Consider the following 24,138-nt stretch of genomic DNA (forward strand, 5'->3'; position numbering starts at 1 on the left):
GTTAGTTGGCATTGCTGTACATCTAGGTGTGGTACATGCTGACCTTCACATTCCTATCTAGATGCGGCGCAAGCCAAGGTTCAGAATTCTAAGTTTGGAATTCTAAATTCTATCTAGATGCGACAGAGGCTAAGGTTAAGAATCCTGAGTGTGGCACATGCTAACAATCACATTTCTATCTAGATCGACGGAGGCTAAGGTTAAGAATCCTGAGTGTGGCACATGCTAACAATCACATTTCTATCTAGATGCGGCGCAAGTTAAAGTTCAGTTCCCTACAGGTGTGGCCCTAGCTTAAAATTGGCAAGTAAGTTAATATGCATCACAAGGCAACATTTACAATCCATTTACAGTGGTCACAAGTCTTCCTAAGTATGTATTGTCTAAGTCTATGGCAGTCTACGCTATGGAAGGTAAGGTAGAGTGACGGGGGCTTTCTGGAGTAGAGTAATTGCTCTACACCCCACCCATGCCACACTCAGTTTTGTTGGTGTCTGCTGGCTTTCTTGGCTTCCCCTACAGACACCTGCTGACACTTCCTGGAGCCGCCTCTATTGGAGCCGCCCTTGGCCTTGGGGCCCTTAGCCGGGGGCTGCACGGGCAGAGGGCTGCCCTGGGGAGGACCAGTGATGAAGGGTGAGAGGACCAATGAGAACGGGCCTGGGCGGGTTGGGAGGCGGGAGGGAAGAGAAAGCAGGAAGAGGGTGTGGGGTGGGAGCGGGCTGCTGGGGGATCAGAAAGGCCTCGGGGTCTGCAACATTTTTTAAAAAAGAAATTAAATAAGGCGCTCCTGGAGGGCCTTGCTGCTCATTGTGCTCCTCTGAAATGGGGTCAGCCACAAAGGCCGAGATGTTGCTCCCCAGGGCCCAGGAGGGTGTGAAGGAGGCAGGCAGGGGGCACTGCGGCCGCTAGGCCCAACGAGGGGGGGGGGTGGGGGATGTGTGTGTGTGTGTGTGTGTGCGTGTGTGTGCGTGTGTATCATCTTGCACCCCACATTCTGCATTGCATTTATGTGCCATTCTTAACTACTAGGCTGCCTGGTGAGTTTGGCTAGGACAGTGCAGTGCAGCCACCCTTCTCTCCATCAACTATCCTCTGCCACTCTGATGGCACTCACCATCTCTCCCATCTTCTCTAACTGCTACACTGCCACCTACCTTCGCTCTCTCGTAAAGTCTGGAAGAAAAAAAACACATAAAAGGCATCTGGCGTGCCAACCCTGGCCTACCATACGCAGACATCTGTCAGTGCAACTTCCAGACACGTCTTCACCAATATCCTCTTCTCTGTCCCCTCCCCAGATCTATGTATGCTTCATCTGATCTCTATTTTCTCCCCTTTCACATCCTCTCCCATTAATGGTGGCAGCAAGTGGGAAGTGCTCTTGGCGGGCTCCTCATCATCCCGCTGTATCGTTAATGTCTAACATACTGGCACTATCTCTTGGTTCAGGGTCCTCAAACCAGCCTCCTTCTCTTTAACCGGCGCATGCCATCCCTCATTAACTTCGCCCAGCCCCCCAACTACTCATTCTGTCCTCCTTCCGACTGGTGTACCACGCCCCTGTACACCTCCTCGGAAAACCTTCAAAAGGCGGAGACCTCCTTCATCTGGCCACACTTGACGCCCTCTCAGCCAACAAACACTCCGCTGACATCTGCCTCCTTCTTGAAGATATTGACCGCGACATTCTCGCTCTTACCGAGACGTGGCTCAATCCTGCTTAGTCACTGCTTTTGACTCATTTCTCCCCGATGGCTACAAGATCTTTTTCAAGCCGCGACCCCACGTGGTGGGGTTGCCTTAATCTTCCCTGAGGTGGGTTCCTGCCTCCCTCATAGCCACTCAGCCTTACTCTTTCTTCAAGAGCCTGGTCTGCAAGCTGGCTATCTCTCCCTCCTCATCTCTGACCATTGCCACTATCTACAGGCCCCCCGGCACTACCGCGTTCCTCTCTGAATGGGCTGACTTCTGCTCCTCTCTCCTTGCTACTACCTCCAAAATCCTTCTCTTGGGTGACTTCAACATCCACTTGGACTCCTCTATCACAGCATATACTGTCTTCCTTGTCCTTGCTCTCCCTCTCCATTCTCCTGTCTGCTCCAACCCACTCGGGAGGACACTCTTGATGCCATCATCCACTCTGGTCTTTCACTATTCCCCACCCCACCTCTGATCACCTCTCCTGGTCGAACCACGCTCTCCTCTCTTCTTCCCTGGGTCCCTTCGGCCTTCTAACAGCACCTCCTCCAGCCCTGCCAACCTTGTTTGCGAACATCCGTCTGATGAAACGAGTGTCACCTGCTGCCTTCTCATCCACCTTCATCCCCTACCTCTCCCACCACCCCTGATGCTACTGCTGACTCTGCTCTCGGTAACCTCCATCTAGACATTACTAGCATTCTAGATATTCTTGCCCCAGTCCTGAGGATCCACCGGAAGCCTGCCTCTAAGCGTAATACCTGGTATGACTCGAACTTGCAGCCCTGAAACACAAGTGCAGAGCTGCAGAATGGAAATGGCAAACCTCATGCTCACCCTCTGACAAACTGGCCTGCCGTCTGCTCCAAAGGCAATACAGACTCCATCTGTGCCACGAAAAAGGACCCACATCCAGGCACAGGTACCAGGTGCATCCAACAACACGGCTGAACGCTTTAAAATCCTGCAGGAAACTAGCCAACCCTTCCGCAGTTTCCTCCTCTCCTCTTTCTTCCCAGGCCCTCTGCAACACACTGGCCGCACACTTCACCACAAAACTCTGGACATCCTGAACACCATTGCTACCAACCCCTCCCCCTTGCCTTCTATGGCCTCCTACCCTCCTTCTTCCTCTCTCTCCTCCTTCTCCCCTGTCGTACCTGATGAAGTCACCGTAGTTGTCCGCTCTGTGAAGGTACCCTCTAAACAGGTTTCCCCCTGCTACTCCAGAACCATCAAGGACAACATTGGCTCTCTTGCCACTGCTGATTTCTGCAACCACTCATTTACTTCTGGATCTTTCCCCACCTCCCTCAAGCACTCCCTTGTGCGCCCCTTCCTGAAAAAACCTTCAGCAGACCCTACTTGGCCAGTTTACTACCGCCCTATTTCTATCGCTCCCTTCAGGAAACTCCTGGAGAAGTTGGCCTTCCCCCAATGTACCTCACACACTGTCGGTCAGTCTCTACGACCATCAATCTGGAATGTGATCATCCAGAGGCATGGAAACTGCTTCTGAACACCCGTGAAGAACTGCTGGCATCTTTGGATTCACAACTCTCCAGCTGTCCTTATTCTACTTGATCTTTCCTCTGCCTTTGACACAGTCAACCACTCCATCCTCCTAAAACAGCTTCATGATACCCTTGGTATTTCGGAGCGAGCACTGGACTGGCTGACCTCCTTCCTAACTAATCGTACATCCCAGGTTATTCTGGGCACCTTCTGCTCCCCTACCTCCTTCTCCAACTGTGGTGTCCCCCAGTGTTCCAACCACTCCCCCTGACTCTTTAACAATTATCTTGCTTGGCTGGCGCACATTTCCTCCTTCTCCCCCAACATCCAGTGCTACACAGATGACACTCAACTCTTCTTCAAACTTCCTGCTGACCCTCTTGCTTCTTCCACCATCCCGGCTGCCTATCTGCTGTCCAGTCCTGGTGCACCTCCAATGATCACTGCCTCAATGCCAGCAAGACTGAGATCCTTCCTATTGGCACCCCTGCTCCCACTTTCTTCCCCTCATTCTGGCCATACTCTATGGGCTCTCCCCCTTCTCCTTCATTCGAAGTCCTTTTCGACTCCTCTCTTCTTCCTGCCTCATATCCACGACATTGCCAAGAAGTCCATCTTTCAACTCTTCCTTCTCAAAGGAATTGTCACTTTTCCCCAGAAGCTAAATGTTACCAGAGCTCTGGTTCTCTCTAAGCTGACTACTGCAATAGAATACTCTTGAATTTACCCCCTTCCTCTTTACAACCCCTCCAACAAATCCAGAATAGGGCAGCAAGACTTGGCCTCGAGCCAGGGACCACATCTCTTCTGCCCTAAAAACTCTTCACTGGCTCTCGGTTGCTGTACGGATTAAATTCATATCCCTCTGCATCATCCACAAGGCTGTCTGGGGCCACACGGTCAATCTCTCTCCTCGGCAGACTCTCTTGTGGAACAGCCTCCCCTTCTGCCTTGTCTAGAGCCGGACAGCCTCAAATTCTGGAACCTCCTCAAGACTTTCCTTTTCACTTCCTCCTTCCCTTCTTCCCTCATCTGCTAACTTCGCAGTTTCTACGATTGGTTACCAGGGCTCTTATGTGTCCTTGGGGCCCTGGCCTTCCACACTCAATCGCGTCAGCTTCTGCCTACACATAGCACTTGCCTCAGCACCCACTGGCCTACTTCACTGTTGGCCTGCACTTACCCACCTTATTGCAGCTCTGCGCTCCCTAGCACTTACTATACAATTGGCACTTACATCTAATGCTTACCCACGAGCACGGACATTGCAGCACTTACCCCCCACCTGCCGGCGCCCTTTTCTTTCTCTGCACTTGTACGTTCTGAATACTCACAAGGCCTAGTAGGTTTGTCTTTCTCTTCTAGTGTATATATTGTTTCAATCCCATGTTCCCCTCCCCTCCCTGTTGCCATGTGGGCAATTTGAAACACAATTTACTTGTTGTAGAAGTGCCTACCAAATGCACAATAAATAAATACATATGTGAGATGGCAAACTTTCATTTAAGGTGTACACAATCGACTCAAAGTGCATAAGTGGAGGGGGGAAGGGTAGAGGGGGACCAAATTGGTATTTTCTAAAAAGATTGAACGCTCTTCTTAGACAATCCACTCGATCAGTGAATGCAACATTTTAACAATAGAGAGGATGAGCGTTTTGCAGAATGTTATTGACATTGTGCTGAATTTGTGATAAAATGCAGCAGTCTTTGATATGTTGCTAATTTTAGTATTTGAGGAGTGCCTTTGATGGAGGAAATGTGTGCTCAAGAGAAGAAGCTTGTTAAATATGTTAACGGGTAGGCTCTGTGGATAGGCAAATTAACATCCATGAATGGCTGAGGTTTACCATGTTTGGTTAGTGTCCTATTACTCTTTGTGAATATGGTTGCGGCGACTCTGCAGTTCCTAGATTGGGGACGGCCTTCCAGGGAGAAAATAGTTTAGTGGACCTGGTGCCTGACCATGAAATCCCTAGAAAAGGCAAAGGTTCCCACGGTAGGAGGTACAGGCAGTCCTCGCAGGATTCACGGTTTCCATCTGGAATCTGAAGAATGTGGCAGCAGAGAAACGAGGCCTCACTAGAATTCTCAGCATGGTGGTGCTTCATTCCTCAGTAGCTTTCCTCCAATAGTTGGAATGGCTATTCCCTTTCAATCTAAATGTATACGTACCTCCTATAGTGATGACTGCTTTGAGGGACTTCAATTCGTAGTGTGTGATAACTTTCCACTCCATTTTTAGGAGGTTTCTGCTTGTAGATCCTACTGAATCATTACACCGTCTACTTCTCTGACCACTGACTGGCATAGTGAAAGTGCAGATAGACTAATATAATCCCCATGTCCATCGTAGTCATTGACGCAGATTTGAAAAAGGTTTTTTTCCATATTTTGGGATATCAGTATTTGGAGGGGGAAAACTCCCAACTCATCTGGAAAAAAGGCAGGCTCCGCATTCTCGACATTTCTACTAGACTGGTCACTGAACAAAATTAAGGTCATTAGATGGCTATTAGATGCTATGTATAAAGCTAAATATAACCCATAAAACATGTAGCTTGTCATAGGTTTGTGTGCAATTCTATTTCTTTTTAGTAGTAAATGAGATTGAAACTGACCTGTTGTGGTGTTTTGTTTTTGTTTGTGGAATATAGGTGGTAGAGAGAACAAGATGCCCATCTTAATCTCAAAGATCTTCAAGGGCTTGGCAGCGGATCAGACTGAGGCATTGTATGTGGGGGATGCTATCCTGTCTGTGAACGGCTGTGACCTGTCTGACGCCACACACGACGAGGCAGTGCAAGCGCTCAAGAGGACTGGCAAGGAGGTGGTGCTAGATGGTAAGTGGTAATGTCTTCAATTGAAGAGGTTTGAGGTCTGACCACGTTTCCTGTCTGGCTGCAAGAGTAAGGCTTGGTATAGTTGTGGGGCTAGGTATAGTTGTGGGGCTAGTTACGACTATCTAGGTGTGTCGGGATCAGGGGGAAGGCGTGGCTTGAGGCTGTTTGCTGGTCTACCCCACCCTTCTCTGGCTAAATGGCAGAGATTTGTCCCTGGGCCTCACCAAGGCCCTTTTTCCCTTTTTAAGGGATTCGCATAGCAAAGAAATGGCTCTCGTTGGTTCAAACCTGGCTAGCATTTTTGAGTCCCGTGCACCAGGAACAGGCAGAGCATGCACCACAAGCAGGAAACTATGTAATGATTTAAGCAAACCAATCACATTTTGTAATACAAAAGCCCCAAACACCTGTCTGGTCTGAGGGCAGGTCCAGGCAGACCGGGACAGGCCCTTATGAAAGGGCTTGGAGTTGGCAGAACAGTGTGAGAGACCCAAGGGGAGGGGAGGGGAGGGGAAGAGAAGAGGCGAGGTGGTGGTGTGTGGGCTATGTGCTGAGTTTTGGCGGGGAATTGGAGAAAGAGGATAGGAGGCTTCAGGTATCAGTTTTAGAGGCATTGGAAAAGGAATGGAAAGTATGTGGAAGATATCTGGTGGGGGAGGGTGAGGCAACAAGAGGTGATTGTGAGGCACCAGGGGGAGAGGCAGTGCAAGAGGAGGATGAGGAAGAGGCAAAAGACGGGGGTGAAGATCAGCCTGGAATGGCTAGGACATCGAGTATGTTGTACCCCTGGTGACCAGAGGAGGTGAGGGGAGTGAATAGTGAGCAGGAGAAGCCAGTTAATGGAAGAGTATTCCAGAGGAACAAGACCATTAGAGAGATGTGAGGAGGCTATTGAGCAGGGGTGTAGGGAAACCAGTGAGAGGCCCTCTACAACAGACTACAAGAACAGGACGTGGGAGCGGGTGGATCCCTGCTGCAGGAGTTACCAGAAGGAAGTAGAAAGGAGGCACGAGCAATTGAGCACATCTGTTAAAGCTGCCCAGCGCTGAGAAGACGTGCGGCAGGCTTTTTCCTGCTGTTCCACTGCTTGACATATACCTCGCTACCAGCGTCTGTGCTCGCAATTGGTCCCCCCCCCTCCCCCGGCTCTCTTCCCTGATGCTCTGGTATAACTTGGCTTCCCCTCAGCTCCCCCGAAGCCTGGTTTAGAGGAAGTGCTTTCAGCTGGTGGATGACCAGGTGAAAGAGATCTAGGTAGTCTGCTTCTCTGTGTGAATTAACAGCCTCTCCTCATTTCTTGGATTGTACACGTTAGCATCCCCTAAACAGTGGCTGCTACGATTCAACTAAGTTAACGTGCAGTCCTGACAAACCTCTCTCTAATGTTGTCTCTGATATGACTTTAGGACCGTGTGAGCTTTCCCATGTGAGGCCTGTCATTTCCACTGCACATTGGCACATTCTGTTGTACTTTGATGCACTTAATTGCTTTATCCATCCCAGGGCTATCAAGTCTATATGGCCAATTAGGTGCCATCATTTGCACATTTACTGCACACCCACTGTACTTAAAAGTGTTCTGCTCAATCAAGGTGGCTAGGCGTTTGGGGCATGTTTTTAAGTTAGCTATTTTCTCCGTCAATTGCCAATCTTTTATTAATCTGAACAGCTCTAGTATTTGTATTATTTTAAATACAATATTTCATTGTTTTTTTGTTTTTCTTTTAATCATAACAAACTCCGGTATCGGCCGGTATTGCAATACAATATGTTCAGCAGAATTGTGTATCCCCCCCGCTCACCCCAATCCAACCAACAATCAGTCGATTCAATTTATGAGCGACATATCCGTTGGACTCTACAGGGTTATTTGATCAGGGTAACTCAAAAGTGCCCGTAATCACAACAGGCAGGATAGGGCATTGAAATCTTTTTGCATATAATTTATAAAGGCGTCCACATAGTAATTAAGGACATCAAGGAGTCATTCATATTGCCTGTCAATTTCCCCATTGCCAGAACGTTTCAAGCTTTGTCGAGCCACTCATTTGTCGTTGGGGGGGGGGGGGGGGTTCCGTCTGTCTCCAGAAATGGAGAATAGTTAGTTTGCGTGCATCATTCAGACCTGGGATTCACAACAAAGGATCACTTGGAATTTATACCTTTTTAAGATCTCTTTCAGCTTAGATCTCACCACCAGCAAGAAGTTTTGTTTCAAAGGGCAACACCAGAGTACATGCAGTAATGTGCCTTCCAATCCACACCCTCTCCAACAAGTTTTAGAGCTATTTGGATTTATATAATTTCGTCTTGCTGGTGTTTCAGTATCTTAGATTGGGTTTCCTGGAGTCGTGGGCAGATTGAAATCCCATTTCCCCCATAAATCCTACACTGAAACCCTGTTCACGCTCTGAACCCTCACAATAGGATCGACGCCCAGACATATTAAGCACATTTATTGATTTAGAACTGGTTGAAACTTAATGGGGATAAAATGGAGGCCCTGGTGGTCATTTCTCCCTCTGAATCTGGGCGGTGGTCTTCTTTACTCTGGCCTCCCACGTTGGGTGATCTCCCCACTCCGGGTGCGTCTTTCTTCTTCCCTGTCTATGTCCCCCCCAAATGATTTGTAAGGTCACCTTATGCTTAGAACTCTGCACCGGGTACTTCCGTTCCTGCTGGGCCACTTAAGACCACTGGTGGTAGCGTTATTGATCACAAGTCGGATAGACCACTGCAATGCGCTTTGCGCTCTATCTGGCCCAACCTTTGGGGTCAATCCACCGACTTAAACTGCTGCAAAATCTCGCTGCACATGTGGCAAACAACTCCCTGTTTGGAGTCCACATTAAGTCCAGTGCTGTGTGATGTTCACTGGCTTCCGGTTGCCCAGATAATCAAGTTTCAATATATTTGCCTGGTTCACCGGGCAGTGTCAGGACATGGGGCTGAATATCTGAGGGAACATTTACACTGTTATGTTCCGTCTCGTCTACTCCGCTAGAGTGTGGCCCATTTCTTGGTCATCCCTAGAGTTCGTCTTTCCCGAGTGGGGTGTCGAGCCTTTTCGTTCGCAGCCGTCAAACTATGGAATGGCCTCCCCCTGTGTCTGAGGGGGCTGGAAAACCATCTCATTTAGGCGTGCTTTGGAAACCCTTCTTCTTTAGCCGATACTCTGTGACCTGGACAATCCTTGCGCCAAGATGCCTTCGGGTGAACGTGCACGCTATAAAAGCTTCTAATATAACATATCCTAGCGATCAACCCCTTCGACTCTGCTGACTCCTGAAACACCAATTCCAACCGTCATCTCCCTCATCGCCAGTGTAACATTGGTGGGGTGGAAAACCCTATTGCTAGCCTGCATATATCTAAATCTATCGGTCTCTTCAAGGCCCTGGTTCCCCTTGCATTGTTCAAAAGTCTGGATTTTCCCATTCAAAAATAGGCCCCTATTTTACTTATCCCCTTGTCTAGCCAAGTCATAAACGCTCTGTCTGTCCTCCTGGGAGTGAAGTTATCATTATGTATTAATGGGGTGTATGGGGAGGGGAAGGTGGTGGGCCCACTCCTGTTTACAAATACTATGTCATACCTCGAGGGAAACCTGGGTTATAGGGTTGGAGTAAAGGTTCTGGGGTTGCATGTTACAAGGTAACCTCCATAAGTGTCTTCTCGCTACAGCCTGCTCCATAGTTGCCCATAATTTCTCTCTGAGTCCCTTTACACCCAATCTATCAGGGATCGGATTTGTGCCCTGTTGTGCCTCTACTCGTTTGAATCGGTGCGTTCAGAGCCCTATTGATTAGTAGCCGTGCAGAGGGAGTCACATAGTTGGAATCATCTGGGACATTTTGAGCCCCAAGTTAAACGTCTGTAATGCTTCCCGTAGAAACCCCCACTCTACACGCTCACATGATTTCTCCTGTCAAGTGCCATTAGGAGTGAGTGAACTGGCTTCTACCAGATTTATCTACTAAATGTAGTACTCTTCTTATATTGTCTACCATGCTCCGGCCCCTGATAAACCCTGACTACTCGGGATCTATGAGTGCAAGCAAAAACATCTCTAGCCTTAATAGTGTGGATTTTAGTAAATATCGTGGAATCTAGGTTCAGTAAAGCTATGGGCCTGTATGAAGAGGAAGAGCATTGTTTGGGATCTTTACCCATTTTAAGAATTTGGGTAATTGAAGTCTGGAGAATGCCGCCATTTCTGATAGAGTTAAAGATGCACCTGGCTCAGTGATTTATAGAAGCTAGCCGTAAATCCGTCACGAGCGGGGACATTGTTTGGTTTTAGCGTTTCTATAGCTTAAAGTACTTAAGTACCTATTGTGGTTCTATCAGCTCTAGTATTTTGTAATTTGTGATTTTATTAGTTGGTGATTACTGTATCTTGACAGCCTAAGAATAGAACCCAGGCAACCAAGAAATGGACTTGCATCTACTGATCCCCCCTGGAAGCACAGAGGATATTGTTCTAAGTGATGAACATCTTGCTAAGTGGCAGTACAATCCATGAATCAGAAGAAGGCACTGATGCTCCTCAGATTCAGGTTGTGGTTGATGATCCATGGAAGAACAGTGCTTCGCTAGTGGAGAAATGCATGGGCCCCCCTATGGCTTAGAATGTGCGGACAACGCCTTGTCCAAGTTCTCTACCAATGCAGGAAATGAGACCAGATCTAAAGAATTGGCAGGTACATCTGACTAAATCCTCGGTTTTCAATTGAAGTTCCTACAAAACCGGAATCCTCATACTATTTCTCAGGAACCAACATAACGAAAATCCAAGTCATCAGTCTCTGTCTTTACCACCAGAGGCATCTCCCTTGGTAGTGGGTGTGATAGTAAAGATAGATCCTTCAACAAAGGGTACTTTGTCTTTATTCAGCAAAGTGATGCACTGGATCGGTACATGGATTGATGGACCCAAGTTTAATCCTAGAAATGTGTTGATGGCAAAAATAATAGGCTGGGTTGTCTCTGCAAAGAAATATATTGGTGCTGATTTGTATTTAATGCATTTTTCCAATGTTGGATTCCTGTGTAATTCCAATCTTGTTTTTAACCGAAGTGCAAGATTTTAGTTCTCTCGGTGTATTTTCCTCCACCTAAGCAGACTCTCAATTTTAAAAATATCCAGAATTCTATGTGCCATAACGCCTGGGGAAGGGCAAACTACTCGCAGTCTAAAAGCACTAATATGTAGAACTAGACATGTTGTAGGCAGCAAAAGTCAAGGGGCATTATTTTGTGCGCCTCAAAATGTCTGGGGAGGGGCGAATGGACAACTACTCTATAAAGTAATATATGGGCCAGCGTGTACTGTAGATAATGGACTGCATAAATCTAGGGGGATCTAGCTACGTACCGCCACACTCAGAAGAGAGCCAACAGGAGCAATTGTAATGGAGAATAGATTTGAGGCACTTGGTGCTTTAGAAGAGATGGCTTTAACAATGGATTTCAATTTGCCATCTATGATGCCAGAGAAGCCAGTAACATAGATGTAACATTTTCTCAAGCCTGGCCAACCACAGTACAGATTGTTTCTTTGAATATTAGAGGATGGAAAGAGAAAACTGATAATCCTAATATTGATATTTTAACCACATACGATATTATTTCATTAAAGGAGAAATGAACGTACAAAGATAGAAATGTAGATGGTTTTGTCATTTTTGAAGTTGGGGCTGCCAAAAAAGCACGATGTAGACAGGGACCACATCTTCAACATTCTTACTAAATACGCTCACTATAGACCACTACGTTCCTCTGGAACCAACTCTGTGTGTAAAGCGTTTTGCTAAACAGAGGGTAGGTGGTAGATCCTCAAGGCTTTCCTCTTTACCTCCTCCTTCCCTTCTTCTTTCCTCTGCTAATCCCACAGTTGCTGTGATTGGTGTCCGTGGACCTTAAGCATCTTCGGGGCCCCAGACCTCCCACACCCAATCAGCCCAGCTCCTGTCTACCCTCTGCACTTACCTTGACACTCCCATGTAGCACTCAACAACCCTAGCACTTCACCTGTGGCTCATCCATGATCCCGGACTCCCAGGCACTTACCCCTCTACCCACTGCCTTGCTGCACTTGCATGTTCTGAATACTCACAATGCATAGTAGGTTCGTCCTTTAATCCGGTTCCCCACTGTTTTGTGTTTTGTACTGTATTGTATTTTACTCCTTTGTTCCCTCCCCTCGACCTGTGGGTGCTTTGACAGTATTTCTCTTGCTGTATAAGCGTCTAACAAGCAAACAATAAAATAAAAATAAATAAATATTGGGGGTTCGCAATCCTAATGAAGTCTGGGTTGGCACCTCAAATTGCAGTGGTTCCCATGGTGTCTGCCAATTTATAGTTCTTAATGCTGTTAAACCTTAATGGGGAGCAAAGTGTTTATCTGGGGAATTTGTATAATGGCCTGTCATAATCATGAAAACTGATCCGTTGCGTGGATTTAAGTAGCTATGGACAGACTACTTGACTTCTGTCGAGGGGAACAAGTTGGTTAATTTTAGGAGGTGGGGGGCGGGGGGTTGTCACTGCTGAAATTGGAATGGACCAAATCTTGACCTCTTAGATAAGTCTGAGAGGAGATACTGAACATTCTACCACCCGAAATGAAGGACCCAAGAATGTTAGGCAGGATTACAGTTTAGCACCTGGCCCAGTGAATGGGGCACGAGATCTGTAAATTGCAGACACTAACACGATAGACCAAGTTTGTAGGACATCAGGGGAATTCCTCTGGGAATCGATAAAAATGTTAGGGTGCTGGATCTCATTAGTGGCCACAAAGCTTTGCTTGATGTTGTCTGCCTTTTTATCTGTTGGGGAGCCTTGACTGATCACGCAGAGGCTGATGAGATGGAAGAACATAAATGGTGATGAGGTGCATGAAGCACTTGAAGTCCAATTATTCCCTCGTCATTTCGTTCTTAGATCCTGCTAGCCTCTCTGAAATAGTAACACAGATATATGGCAGAATTTATGGCAGAGGTTTCAGATATTTTGGGTCGATTGAGCATGTCGCTCAGAGTGCGAACTGGCTTGTTCTACTTAAGTCACCCTTTACTTGTAGAGCAGAAATTAGAAGTCCTAGGAATGTATACAAAATGTTACAACAAGAAGAATGGCAGCTTTAGATACAGAAGTGTGGCAGAACTTGCTCGGGCAGTAACATGCTCTGATTGCTGTGGGGCTTGTTAATTATGGTCCACGACGCACAGGACATCATAACCAAATATCGAATGTGCCAGACTATGGTTGGCTAGAACATTTATGTACAACACTTTGGGCCTACCTTAAGGCACTAGCAAAGATTTAAGCAAAATGTATTCACAAAATTCACAGCAGGCGAAATAGTGGCTGCCCGTAGTGGCAGCCCTCCGCACTCAGGCAATGGATAGGAGCCTATGGGGCGGCTAACCGTAGTTACTGATTTTAGATGTATTTGTACTTTAATGTACAAAGTCGGCCTAGAGAATGTCTTTGCCCGCTGGAGTGAGACACGCACAGGATCTGTAATAACTGTCTCCTGAGGGGTCGTGCCGAAATCAGCTGCCGGCATGAAAAGAAAATTCTTCGGGAGCGTCGTTCTAAGCGCTGGGCCTTTTATGCTATTCACGCGATTTCCGAAACTACAGTCTGGCACGCTTCCAAAATCTAGAACCTTATCTCCACCATACACTGCCCGTATCAACCGTATAAGCCATGTCCGGATAAATGCGTGTTTGACAATTCCAAGAAAAGGTTAGCCAAACTGTGTGCAAAATGAACTCCTTTCATGGATCGAAATAAGTATTTGTTGAGCTGGAGCTATTTCTGGGGAACAAGGAGCTAGTGCACACTAGGTTACATATCCAACTTCCACATGGGGGGCAGGCAATAAACATATGGCCATTATATATGAGGTTCAGGTACCTTTTTAAGATGTGTCTGAACCCTCCTTTAGCCACATTCACAAACACTGGGGTAATGCCACATAGTTATGACACCAGTTGACCTGGGGATTAAAAAGTAGCTTTTGGAAGCTATTAGTTGCAAGCTAGTAAGTGCTCCTTTTAAGCACCAAGCAGGAGCTAAATGACTCGTATCAATTCCGAACTCTGCCATACTCATGCCAGTCAGTTGCAGGTAATGTAAGATTGCCTGAATCAACGTCACCCCATCCCATTGATCAGTTTCGCTTCCACATGGAAGGCCCAAGGTTATCTTGAAAATCCTGATTGTTGTCCTTTGTCGGTGTGGGTTGGCAAGACCTTTAAGCACAGTTGCAGTCCGATTGCATACCTTGTTTTTTTTATTCAATACTCTTCTGATTCATGCATTGCAGAATTGATTCTTGACCTTTTGATTGGTGTATTGATTTTGCAGAGTGTTTCTTAGGCATGTAGTAAGGGAAGGAGAGAAAGGGCACTGAGATCCTTCTTTTATTGTTGCACTTTTATTTAGCTGATCTGTAGCTGTAGGAATAGTTTTGTTGCAAATTCTATATGTATTACAATGCAACATGCCTCGTGGAAGGGATGCAACATGTGCCCATTGCCACACAGTGACGTCTCTTGCCTCAGTTGTAGACATATCATCATCAGTGGTGGATCTGAGCATGGCACACTTAATGGTTGATAACATTGGAATAGTAAAGGGGCTAAAGGGAAAGCCCCCCCCGTTGGTAATCCTCTCCTTGAGCTCCTTCCCATGTGTCCATTCTACTTCACTCCTTTGCAGTCTCTTGCACCTGTTTGCCACTTCCTCCTCTCCCCCCCTCAGTGCCTATTCCTTCTCCTGGTCTGCCTCCCCCTCCCCACACTGCCTCTTCTTCTCACCAACCCTGTTCCCCTTCCTTTGCCCCCCTCCGCATTACCCTTGGTCACCCTTCCTCCTGCCCTACCCCTTGCCAGGGGGCACCACCCTCCCTCTATATCATTTCTTTATTTACCCCTTCTCATTTGGTGCCCCTTGCCCCCGCCCCCTTTTCCAGCATGCAAAGGTTCAGCACAAACTGCTTGCTCCCATTGCTACCCCTCTTATGATTCTGACGTCTATCGTACACAAAGCAGCAAAAAATCACTCAAACGGAAAGTCATTGCTTTGCTCAGTCACCTATCGAAAGACAAACTCGTACAATTTCTATGGAATGGATTGTTTAGTTGCCATGAATCCTGTAGCTATGTTAGCCAAAGCTTGCAGGTTTCCTGTAGTACTGAACTGTACCTGATGTGTGGGGTCTCGAGTTTCTGATGGTGGTGCAGGCTATTCAGTTCTGCTACATTTGTGTGCATGGGGTTTCTCCAAGAAGGACTCGGGTTCTTTGTTTTTGAGCTCTGTGAACGTTGATCTTCATCGTTTTCCGTGTCTTCATATATTTGGGGCAGTGTAAAAGGTGGTAGGCCTAGTGATCTACTGGCAGTGGCTGCCTGTTAGCCCCTCTCAAATTCATCCAGGGTTGTCCAGCTCCAGGCCTCAAGGGCCAGATCCATGCCGGGTTTTGTGTATAACCCTCCTTAATATTCATGAGATAAATGTGCATACAATGATAGTACATGTATGCACATTTCCTCATGAATATTCATGCAGGATATCCTGAAAACCTGTCAAGTTTCCGGCCCACGAGCCCTGTAGTTGTGCAACCCTGAACGTGCCAATTCACCCGGAATTTGGTAATTACCTACTTGTGCTTCATATTGTTTGTTAAATAGATGATCGGCTAGGTTGTATCAACTGTTAAACCGCATGTAGCATTCCACTTTTTGTGGCCTGCCCAGTGGGTGCTATCTGTATTTTGCTTTGAGTAGGTCTGGTTTCCAAGGTCTCTTCGTTTCTCTCTGGGGTGTTGGGTGGGGATGGAATATCTATGCAGTTTGTCGCTTATTCTGGGTTTAGTGTAGGGGCTTGTTGGTGTATTTCATTTGGGTTTCGAGTGCTTTCACCTGCAAGCATTAGTTCTTGCTTTTATTTCTTTTCCTTTTAAATCTGTAACCTTGCTGTGAGTGATATATTCCGCTAGAGGATAACTAAGCAAGCATTGTTGGGCATACCGGAAGGATAGCTCAGGGGCAACGTTCTCACCTTGGAAGCAAGACGGCACAGAGCAACACAGGTTCGATCCCCGGGTCTGCGCTTCGAAACCTTTCGGTATTAAGTGCGTTATAAATAACCTATCATATCATATTCCTGGCGACCCAGAGTACTTGATGCAGAACGGCTGGCAAATACCTTCAATGTAAGCTGCTGTGCAATTCATTTGTTGTCCTGCTGCTGTTTCAGGCCTCCGCTATCGCTTCCATATTGGTCTAGGCTCCACAGTCCAATTACTTCATCCAGGGTTAATGACCTGTAGTTTGGATTTTATGTCGAACGTAAATATTGCCTTTTTTGTAGGGATTTCATTGGTTTCTTTGAAGTTTCCAGAGACCTTGATTTGTGATTCCCGGATTGGGCATGTGCTCAATGCTTAAACGAAGTATAACTGACCCCAAGAATTCAATATAAGGCATTTATGAAGGATCTCATTTAAGAGTTTTTATTGCTTTACGCTAATCCCTTAAATGTGCAGATCAGGTTTAGTTGTCTTCAACCTTTCAGTGGATCCTTGGTATTGCCATTATTGTAATTCTGTGCGGGCTTATGAGACTCCTTACAGGCAGCAACCTGAGGTACCGAATTGAGAGCCTGGTACACAGAACCAGTGCACCCTCATTTCTGCTGTTGCTTTAAACTCCCAATGAGTGAGTGAGGGGCACAATCCTTAAGTGCTGTTTCAGAGTTTTGAGACCAGCTTTGAGGTCGCTCCTCCTCGATCGCCAATCGATTTAGTTACCCATATTCTGCAACATCATGCTCTGCTACGCGTCTCCTTTCTTTTTAGTGCCTTTCCTAGAGCAGACATTCTCGTCTTCTGATGTTTCCTTAGTGTGATCTTTGCTTATGCCCCCCTTACTCTTTTTTGGAGTTTCCTCGCAGAGGGCAATTGCAACTTCTTTTGGCTCAGGCGAGTGACTATTATTTATGCCATGTGTAAGGAAGGCATGGTATCAACAGGAAAAAAGACACAAGTGACCACAGTTCAAGGGTATTTATTCACAAGGGTGTGATAAATCTATCCAAACCTAAATCTACAGATGGGGGCAAGCTCGACCATCAAATAATAATAAAAATGCAGTCCTAGTGGAGTCTTGTTAATAAAAGGCCCAATAAAAAAATAAAAGAACTGTTGCCAATCCCTACCGCTAATTTACAAATCGTGGGGGGTAACGTTAATGAAAAAGAAAGATGTTTACAAAATGATTTGTTAGGATGTTCGGGGCGTCGGTCTCCCTTCCCCATGTTTTCAGCAAGGCGGTTCACTTGGGCAAAGCACACACTCTGGCTTCTTCGACTCAAGGATACAATCTATTGTCAGCAATAGGGCTTCTGTGCCCAAGTCTCTCTTCTCATCAAAGTCTCTTGATGTACAAAAAAATAAGATGCACAGTTCATTTCTTCTTACAAGTATTTAACTCGGTGCTTCACCCCAGATCCTCCTCAGCCGGGCTCAGATCCCTGTTATTACAAAGTTCAGAGAATATTTGTTTTCTCTGGTGACTCATGGTTCACCCCGGATCCCCCTCAGCCGGGCTCACATCCTTCCCCCTTTTTTCAATTAGTGTTCCTCAGCCGGGCTCGGAACAATTGTAGTTCACCTTGGTTTATCGTACACTTTAAGTGCACAGAATTTGTAGCTTGACCATTACAGGACCATTTAGTTGCAAACTTCTGTTTTACAATACTTGCGTTTTTACAATACAGTTGCCATTCAGTTGGATAGCGAACAGAGACCTTCGAATGAGCACCCACGTGGCACCGGACCACTCTGTATACAGTATCTTACTTGGCCTCCCAAAGTTCATTCACTCCCTTGGTTTTCAATTATGTTTGGAATCAGTCTCTCAGACTCTCACCGGCTGTGCTGTCTTTACTGGCATTGCTTTGTTGTAGGAACCAAGGACAGTACTACGGTGGGAATCGCTACTCCCTGCCTAGGTTATCGACATGGGAGAGCCACGGGTACCTTTGATGCACAGTGTATGTTTGTTCAGCTTTAGTTCCCGGCAGTACTCCAGATAAGATTTTGAGGTGGGAGTATTTTAATCCCTATTTTTAAACTTTGAGAGTAAATGTGATTTTGGAGTAAAAATGACTTTTCTCCTTTGTAAGAGAATAAAATGTATGTGACATCCAGCCGACATGTGCAAAACCTGTATGGAAATCATTACTATGTGGCAGCTTTCTGCATTGTGACAGAATACACATTTCTGTAAGGACTAGGCATTTGATCTCTCGTGTGTATATATGTAAATGTTGAAAACACAAAAAACATTTACATAGTAAAGCAAACACGAATTGCATTGTGTTTTGTGGTTCGATCGCAGAATTGGAGCTATTACTACCTAATGTTATGGCAATGTTATGATGCAACAGTGCAGAGGCAAGGACTCAGTTCTAAATTCTATATCTAATCTCATGGCCAAATGGTAATTTATATAGTGCTTTTGGCAAAGCACTGTACATGAAACATATTTATCACAATTATCCCAAACCAAAGTCGGTACTTTATCGACCTCCAAAGGATGAAAGGCTGAGTTGGCCTTGCCTGGATTCGAACCTGCAACCTACAAATCCGATACAGATTGCAGCGACGAGTGCTCATCCGGTTGACCTATCTTATTGGCCAACATCCTTCAGAGGTCAGTTAACCCCATTGACTGCAAGGATGAATGAATGTTAACTAGACCATGCATAGTCCTCATTTTACACACTGTTTTTGTGACTGGAGTGTAAATTAAAAGTGTAAAAATGATCTGCCTCCGCATGATTATGCACACAGCACAGGAACTCTGAAAAATAAAGTTTTGAAATATTGGTTTGCTTTCACTGGAAAAGAGGCATCATTTGTTACAAAATGTTAATTCTCAATTGCAACTTCTTAGTTTTCCATCTTATTAATTATATAATCCTAAAATGCTAGGGAAACAAATATGCACATTGCTGTTTGCCCCGTGAGCAAGCTGAATGGAGCATTCCTTTTAAGCACAGTGTGAGTTTATTTTTTTTAAATGCTTCAGACAAATCCACACTGTTTCAGAGGCTTCTATCCATGTCTTGCAATTACATCCATGTTGATGAAAATCAAAAGAAGTGTTTTGGTTTGTGCCAAGTAACCTGACCTTTGCACTGTCCTCTGCTCTAAACTCGTGTGTAAATGTACACAGGAAAATAATAAAGCTGTTGTATTTCCAAGATTTTGATGCATAAAAAGGCATGGTACGCACCTTCTCTGGAGGCCTGGTTCCCGGTCTTAGGCTTCTTACATTCCAAGGTTTGCAAAAGTAACGGTCTTTAGAGGTCAAGGGCACTTCCCTCCTTTGCAACCCTCTCTGGTCTTGCCGTCTTTCTCCTTGTATTAAACTGCCCTCTTTGAACTGCACTTTCCTTGTGTGCTTTTCCTTGCTCAGGGTGTGGTTTGGTGCTCCGCCTTTTATCCGTGTGTGGGAGTGTGATTGAAGTCAGGTGTGTGTAATGATCAGTAATTGTCTAACCATGGTATTGGGACATGTCCGGTATACGGCTCTGATGTTAGCCTGTTGTTGCTCACAGTGAACTGTCCATGAAGAAGTTTTTGTCGGGAAAGGTGTTGGTTGGTGGAGTTCCTAGGTATCCTACCTGGTAGGATGGGGAAAAGGTGTTACAGGGAAGGGGATACCATATCCCACCATTCAGTGTCCCACTTCCAATCCTCAAAGACCCCCTGATCCAGGTGATCCACCCGCACCAGTCCACCCCCAGGAACTGGATCCAAAGGCGATGGCTGTGTCCTGGCCACCTGGATGACAGATCATCGGGTACTAGCAGGTGAGACAACTTCAGGTTTCTCACACATGGTCCTTACAATTATCTGGGGATTAGCTAGATTCCAATGCTGCCACTGACACCAGTCCTTTCAGATACAGCAGGCAGTCATGTGTAAATAATAATAGAGAAGCCAGTTTATCAATAGCCCCTCCAGACATATTTCAAGGGTAGACTTTTCCTTGAATGTATCGGTCTCCGTAGATGGTAAATTCTTGCTATCCACCAGAGTATCTTTCACTTCTGAGAGTCGCATTGGAATCATTGGAAATACTCTCTGAAATACTCCCCTGGAACAGCTCCTTGCCTGGGATTGCAACGCTCCAGATAGTTCCCGAATGTAGTAAGACTCTGACTCAGTATACTTATTTTCAATCCCCTTTGGGGTTTTGATGAGCTCCTGGGAACTTTGGGAATATGGTCAGTGGATTTTGAATTGCTGCCCCTAATTCTGGAATTGGGGTAAAAGATGTCCAGGGCAGGTTTTTACTCTAATTTCGGCCTGACTAGTCCAATCCCTCATTGGTACGTTTCCCAGTACCACAAAGGGGGACAAACTATCATGTTGTCCCTCTACTGCAGTGATTTCTTCTCAGCTAATCAAAGACTGTTTGGTTATTGAAACTACTGCTGAAATTATATTTTATGATAATTTCCAAGACAGTGCTCTTTGTATTTAAGATCGATCGACCTCTCCAGGCCTTTCAACAGCGATTTATCAGACTGCTCTTGGCTCAGTGAAGTGCCCGCTCTTAAAAGATTTATGCTGTTTACCTTCTTCCCAGGCAACCCCTCCAATGCTGAAGTGGCAGAATCACACACACACACATCTATCCTTCCTACTACTGATTTATAGTCCACCCAGATGCATCCCAAACTTCACAGAGAAATGTGTAGGCACGATAATCTGCAATAGAACCATAAGCACTTGACCATACTAAAAGACTAACATTTGGTTTGAAGAGAATACCAACTCTCACAAATCACTAGTTAAGGGGCAATCCAAGCAGCAGAACACACACTGGATGCAATTCTTGGGAATAAAAACAAAACACACAATTACCCCCCAGCACACTTTCTTGTACGCGACCACCTTGCTTCTTTTGTGATTCATGTGCCAATGAGAGTAGGAGCCGCTCAGAGAAATCTAACGCTAATTGATATAAGAAATTGGAAATCCTTCAACTTCGTGGAACACATCATATTGAAATCCACAAAACTACCCAAGTCCCTCTTTGGGACACTTCCATTTTTGGAGTGTAGGAATTCTTTCTTTTGTTGGATCACAGAAGATCTAGAGTAGTACTGATGAAACTCTTCGGCCTCTCGCAGAAGAAAATCTGCAAGATGGTTTAATCCCCACCCTTGAGTCCTAAAGAGAACACATGGGGAACTTGAACAAGCATGATGGGGGAAACAATTGCATATCAAAAGTAGATATGCCTCTGTAAAGCAGAAAATCCTGAGTCCAAAGACACTTCATTATGCCGAATGAGTCACAAAAACAAGCAATGCACAGAAAGTTATTCAACATCAATGATGTGATACCAGACATGATGCAATAAAGTCCCCACACGCTTGACAGAGAAACTCGTGTTTTTGTTTACTTTTTTTTAGAGGTTTGCAGGGGCATCAGTCACTGCACCAAAGGTCATAATAAACAATTTCACCAATGAAGCACCCCCGGTAGAACCACAACACTGAACTACTGCGCAGATATTTCCACAGAAGACTTTACTAAACTAGTGAAGGCAAGCAACAGAGACTGCACTCCAGCAGTCCCCTATCCACGAGACATTACAAGAACATCCTCTGTAAAGAAACACAGTGCCTCCTGTTTCCAGCAAATTGTTCATGAGATTGCAGGATAGTGCCGAGGAGCTTAGCTGCCTACATCAAACCTCTTCTGAAAGATCCTGCAGGAAGACCAAAAACCCTGCAAACAAACCACCAATATCAAACATCCCATACCTGCCCAAACTGTAGTTTTGTACCTGGTTGGTAGTCTCACAATTCAGCACAGCATAGTTATGCTTGACTTGCCTCCCTCATATAGATTCTGAGGACTAGGGCCAAGGTGTCCTTTTCATGAGACACTCATCGGGTTGCTTGTCCTTTCTAGCTTAATATGCAAGTTCCCCAGCCACAATTACGTGAGTTTAATACAGAGATATCCTAGTATTTCACATGCTCAATATCCATTCCTTTCTATGGGGATAGATCTCTTAGGTACCTTCTTCCATGGACAGTGGAAGACCATGGATTTTGTTTTTTCAAGACTGATCCCCATCTCATTTGTCTGGTAAAATTAATGTAGAAGATTGAACTGCTTTTTCAGCCTGCGGGTGTCTTGGAGATTAATATGGCATTGTCTGCAAAGGGAAGGATGGGTAGTTTGTCCACACTGAACATTGTGGCATCTGGAGCTGTGTGTGTAATATGCGACGGAGTAAAACTACTAGCCAGCCAGAAATAGTCACTCGCCATTCTATACATGTGCACAGCACATGATTCCATACTCTCGAAGTATCAAATATCACTAGCCAATGGCTAGTGGCGAGTGTGTTGGAGAGAATTCTCCAGAATGGCTAATTTCCCTTACCTACTGAGTCCCTCAGCAGCTTTGCTGTATTTCTAGGATTTATTTTTTCACCTGGTAAGAGTGTGAGCCTTTTTTCCCACTCTTACATGTGTTTTGCTGTGTGTGTTAAACATTTTCCTGTGTTCATAGACTGTGGAGCCTCACCTACTCTATAGGCATCATCTTTGAAGGTGTGTTACACAGCACCTTCAGTGCAGTGACACAGGGTTGTCTTTTAGACTTCCCAACTCGGACTCCATTTTCTGGGACTGACTACTGTCTCCCAGAACATGTAAAGTTGCCATTGACTTTATTTGTCTTTTTAAAATCCACAGACCCAGTACAAACTATCTTACATAGAGTACTGGAAAGGGTGAATACTTAACCCTTTTTGTCTGTTTCTCTTGGAGCATTGTTTCGCTCCATTTTCCACAAGACTTGGCTGATGGAAGTGCTAACTACCCTGTTTTTCCTACCGCGGTTATCTTAACCTGTAGGCTATCTTGGTAGCCTCGAACTTCAACCCGCTAGACCATATATGTTTTTATACGGTTCTGGCTTGGTTTATTCACCATTTCTTTTTGAAAATGTCTTTCTCGTGTTTTACTCTGCGCGCCAAACCAGGTTTGGTCCATTTGTTTCCCGTCCTTTCGTGGGCTTCTACACAGAAGCCCTCCTTAGGCACCTGAAAGTCTTGGTAGGCAGGATGTGAGGGAGGGGTTTTAGGACCCCTGCCATGGGTTCCCTTGGTAATCCAAGTAGCACTTCTGTTTGATTGGCTAGGTGAATGGGGGAAGACAGCATAAAGAGCAGGACTCTTGGGATTGGAAGTGAGAGTCGCCACTCGAACGAAAGAACCGATGAGGAGCTGACAGAAGAGGACCCCTACAACGACTGAACCGCCCGGGGAAGCCCTGCTGCAGGTCCGTATCTTCAGCCTCCAATGACAGAGAAGATCCACCAGGAATCTTCTTCCCCTGAGCTTGTGGGACCAACCAGTTTGCCCAAACTGCAAGCCAGGACTCCCTCCTCTGGTCGAATTTGCTGTACAGAGCAGCTGTGAGCCGGATAGCCAGGAAGGTCGGACCCTGCTTGGGTTTTAAGGAGCGCACCTTTATTTGTTGCTTTGCTCTGCTGCTGGTTTCTTCCCTGGGCGGTGCAGGACCCTCCAGTCTTCCTACTTTATGTCAGTCTGACCGTCGCTTCAGGAACCGTGAGCCTGCAGGTTCTGCCAGGAACGTCAGCCTCAGCTACAGCTTCATCTCCATTTAAAGGTACTGTGCAAATCCGGTTGTTCGTTTCGTCCAGCCGTGGTGAAGGTGTGTGAAACCTTTCGCCAATCTGAGGGCTTGTCCTTCTCTACTCTTTAAACTAACTTTTCTACCGACCAACTTCATCCGGAACTCTTGGCAAAGACTTAACCGCGAACTACCCTGAACTGTGTGATCTTGAGCAAAAGACTTGTCATACTGACTTTGTCCCTAAGCCTTTTTGATTTGATTCCATCACTGTAGTTCCTCTTTCTATATTGACTTGCTTACCTGTTGGTGCTGCTCAATTTTAGTCTAACTTTGTCTTTCCCTCCCTTTTTAATTGCTGGA

General features: G+C 45.8%; 1 protein-coding gene across 3 annotated transcripts in view; it reads left to right on the forward strand.

Moving 5' to 3' along the window:
• Positions 1-24,138, forward strand: part of SNTA1 (syntrophin alpha 1) — a 385,016-nt gene that overhangs the window by 81,654 nt on the left and 279,224 nt on the right. For all 3 annotated transcript variants that reach the window (XM_069652132.1, XM_069652133.1, XM_069652134.1), the window contains exon 2: positions 5,873-6,058. In XM_069652132.1, coding sequence (XP_069508233.1) covers positions 5,873-6,058 — 186 coding nt within the window. The remainder of the gene's footprint in view (positions 1-5,872; positions 6,059-24,138) is intronic.

Source organism: Ambystoma mexicanum, chromosome 3p (assembly GCF_040938575.1).
Source record: "Ambystoma mexicanum isolate Mex_15411 chromosome 3p, UKY_AmexF1_1, whole genome shotgun sequence".
NCBI lineage: Eukaryota > Metazoa > Chordata > Amphibia > Caudata > Ambystomatidae > Ambystoma > Ambystoma mexicanum.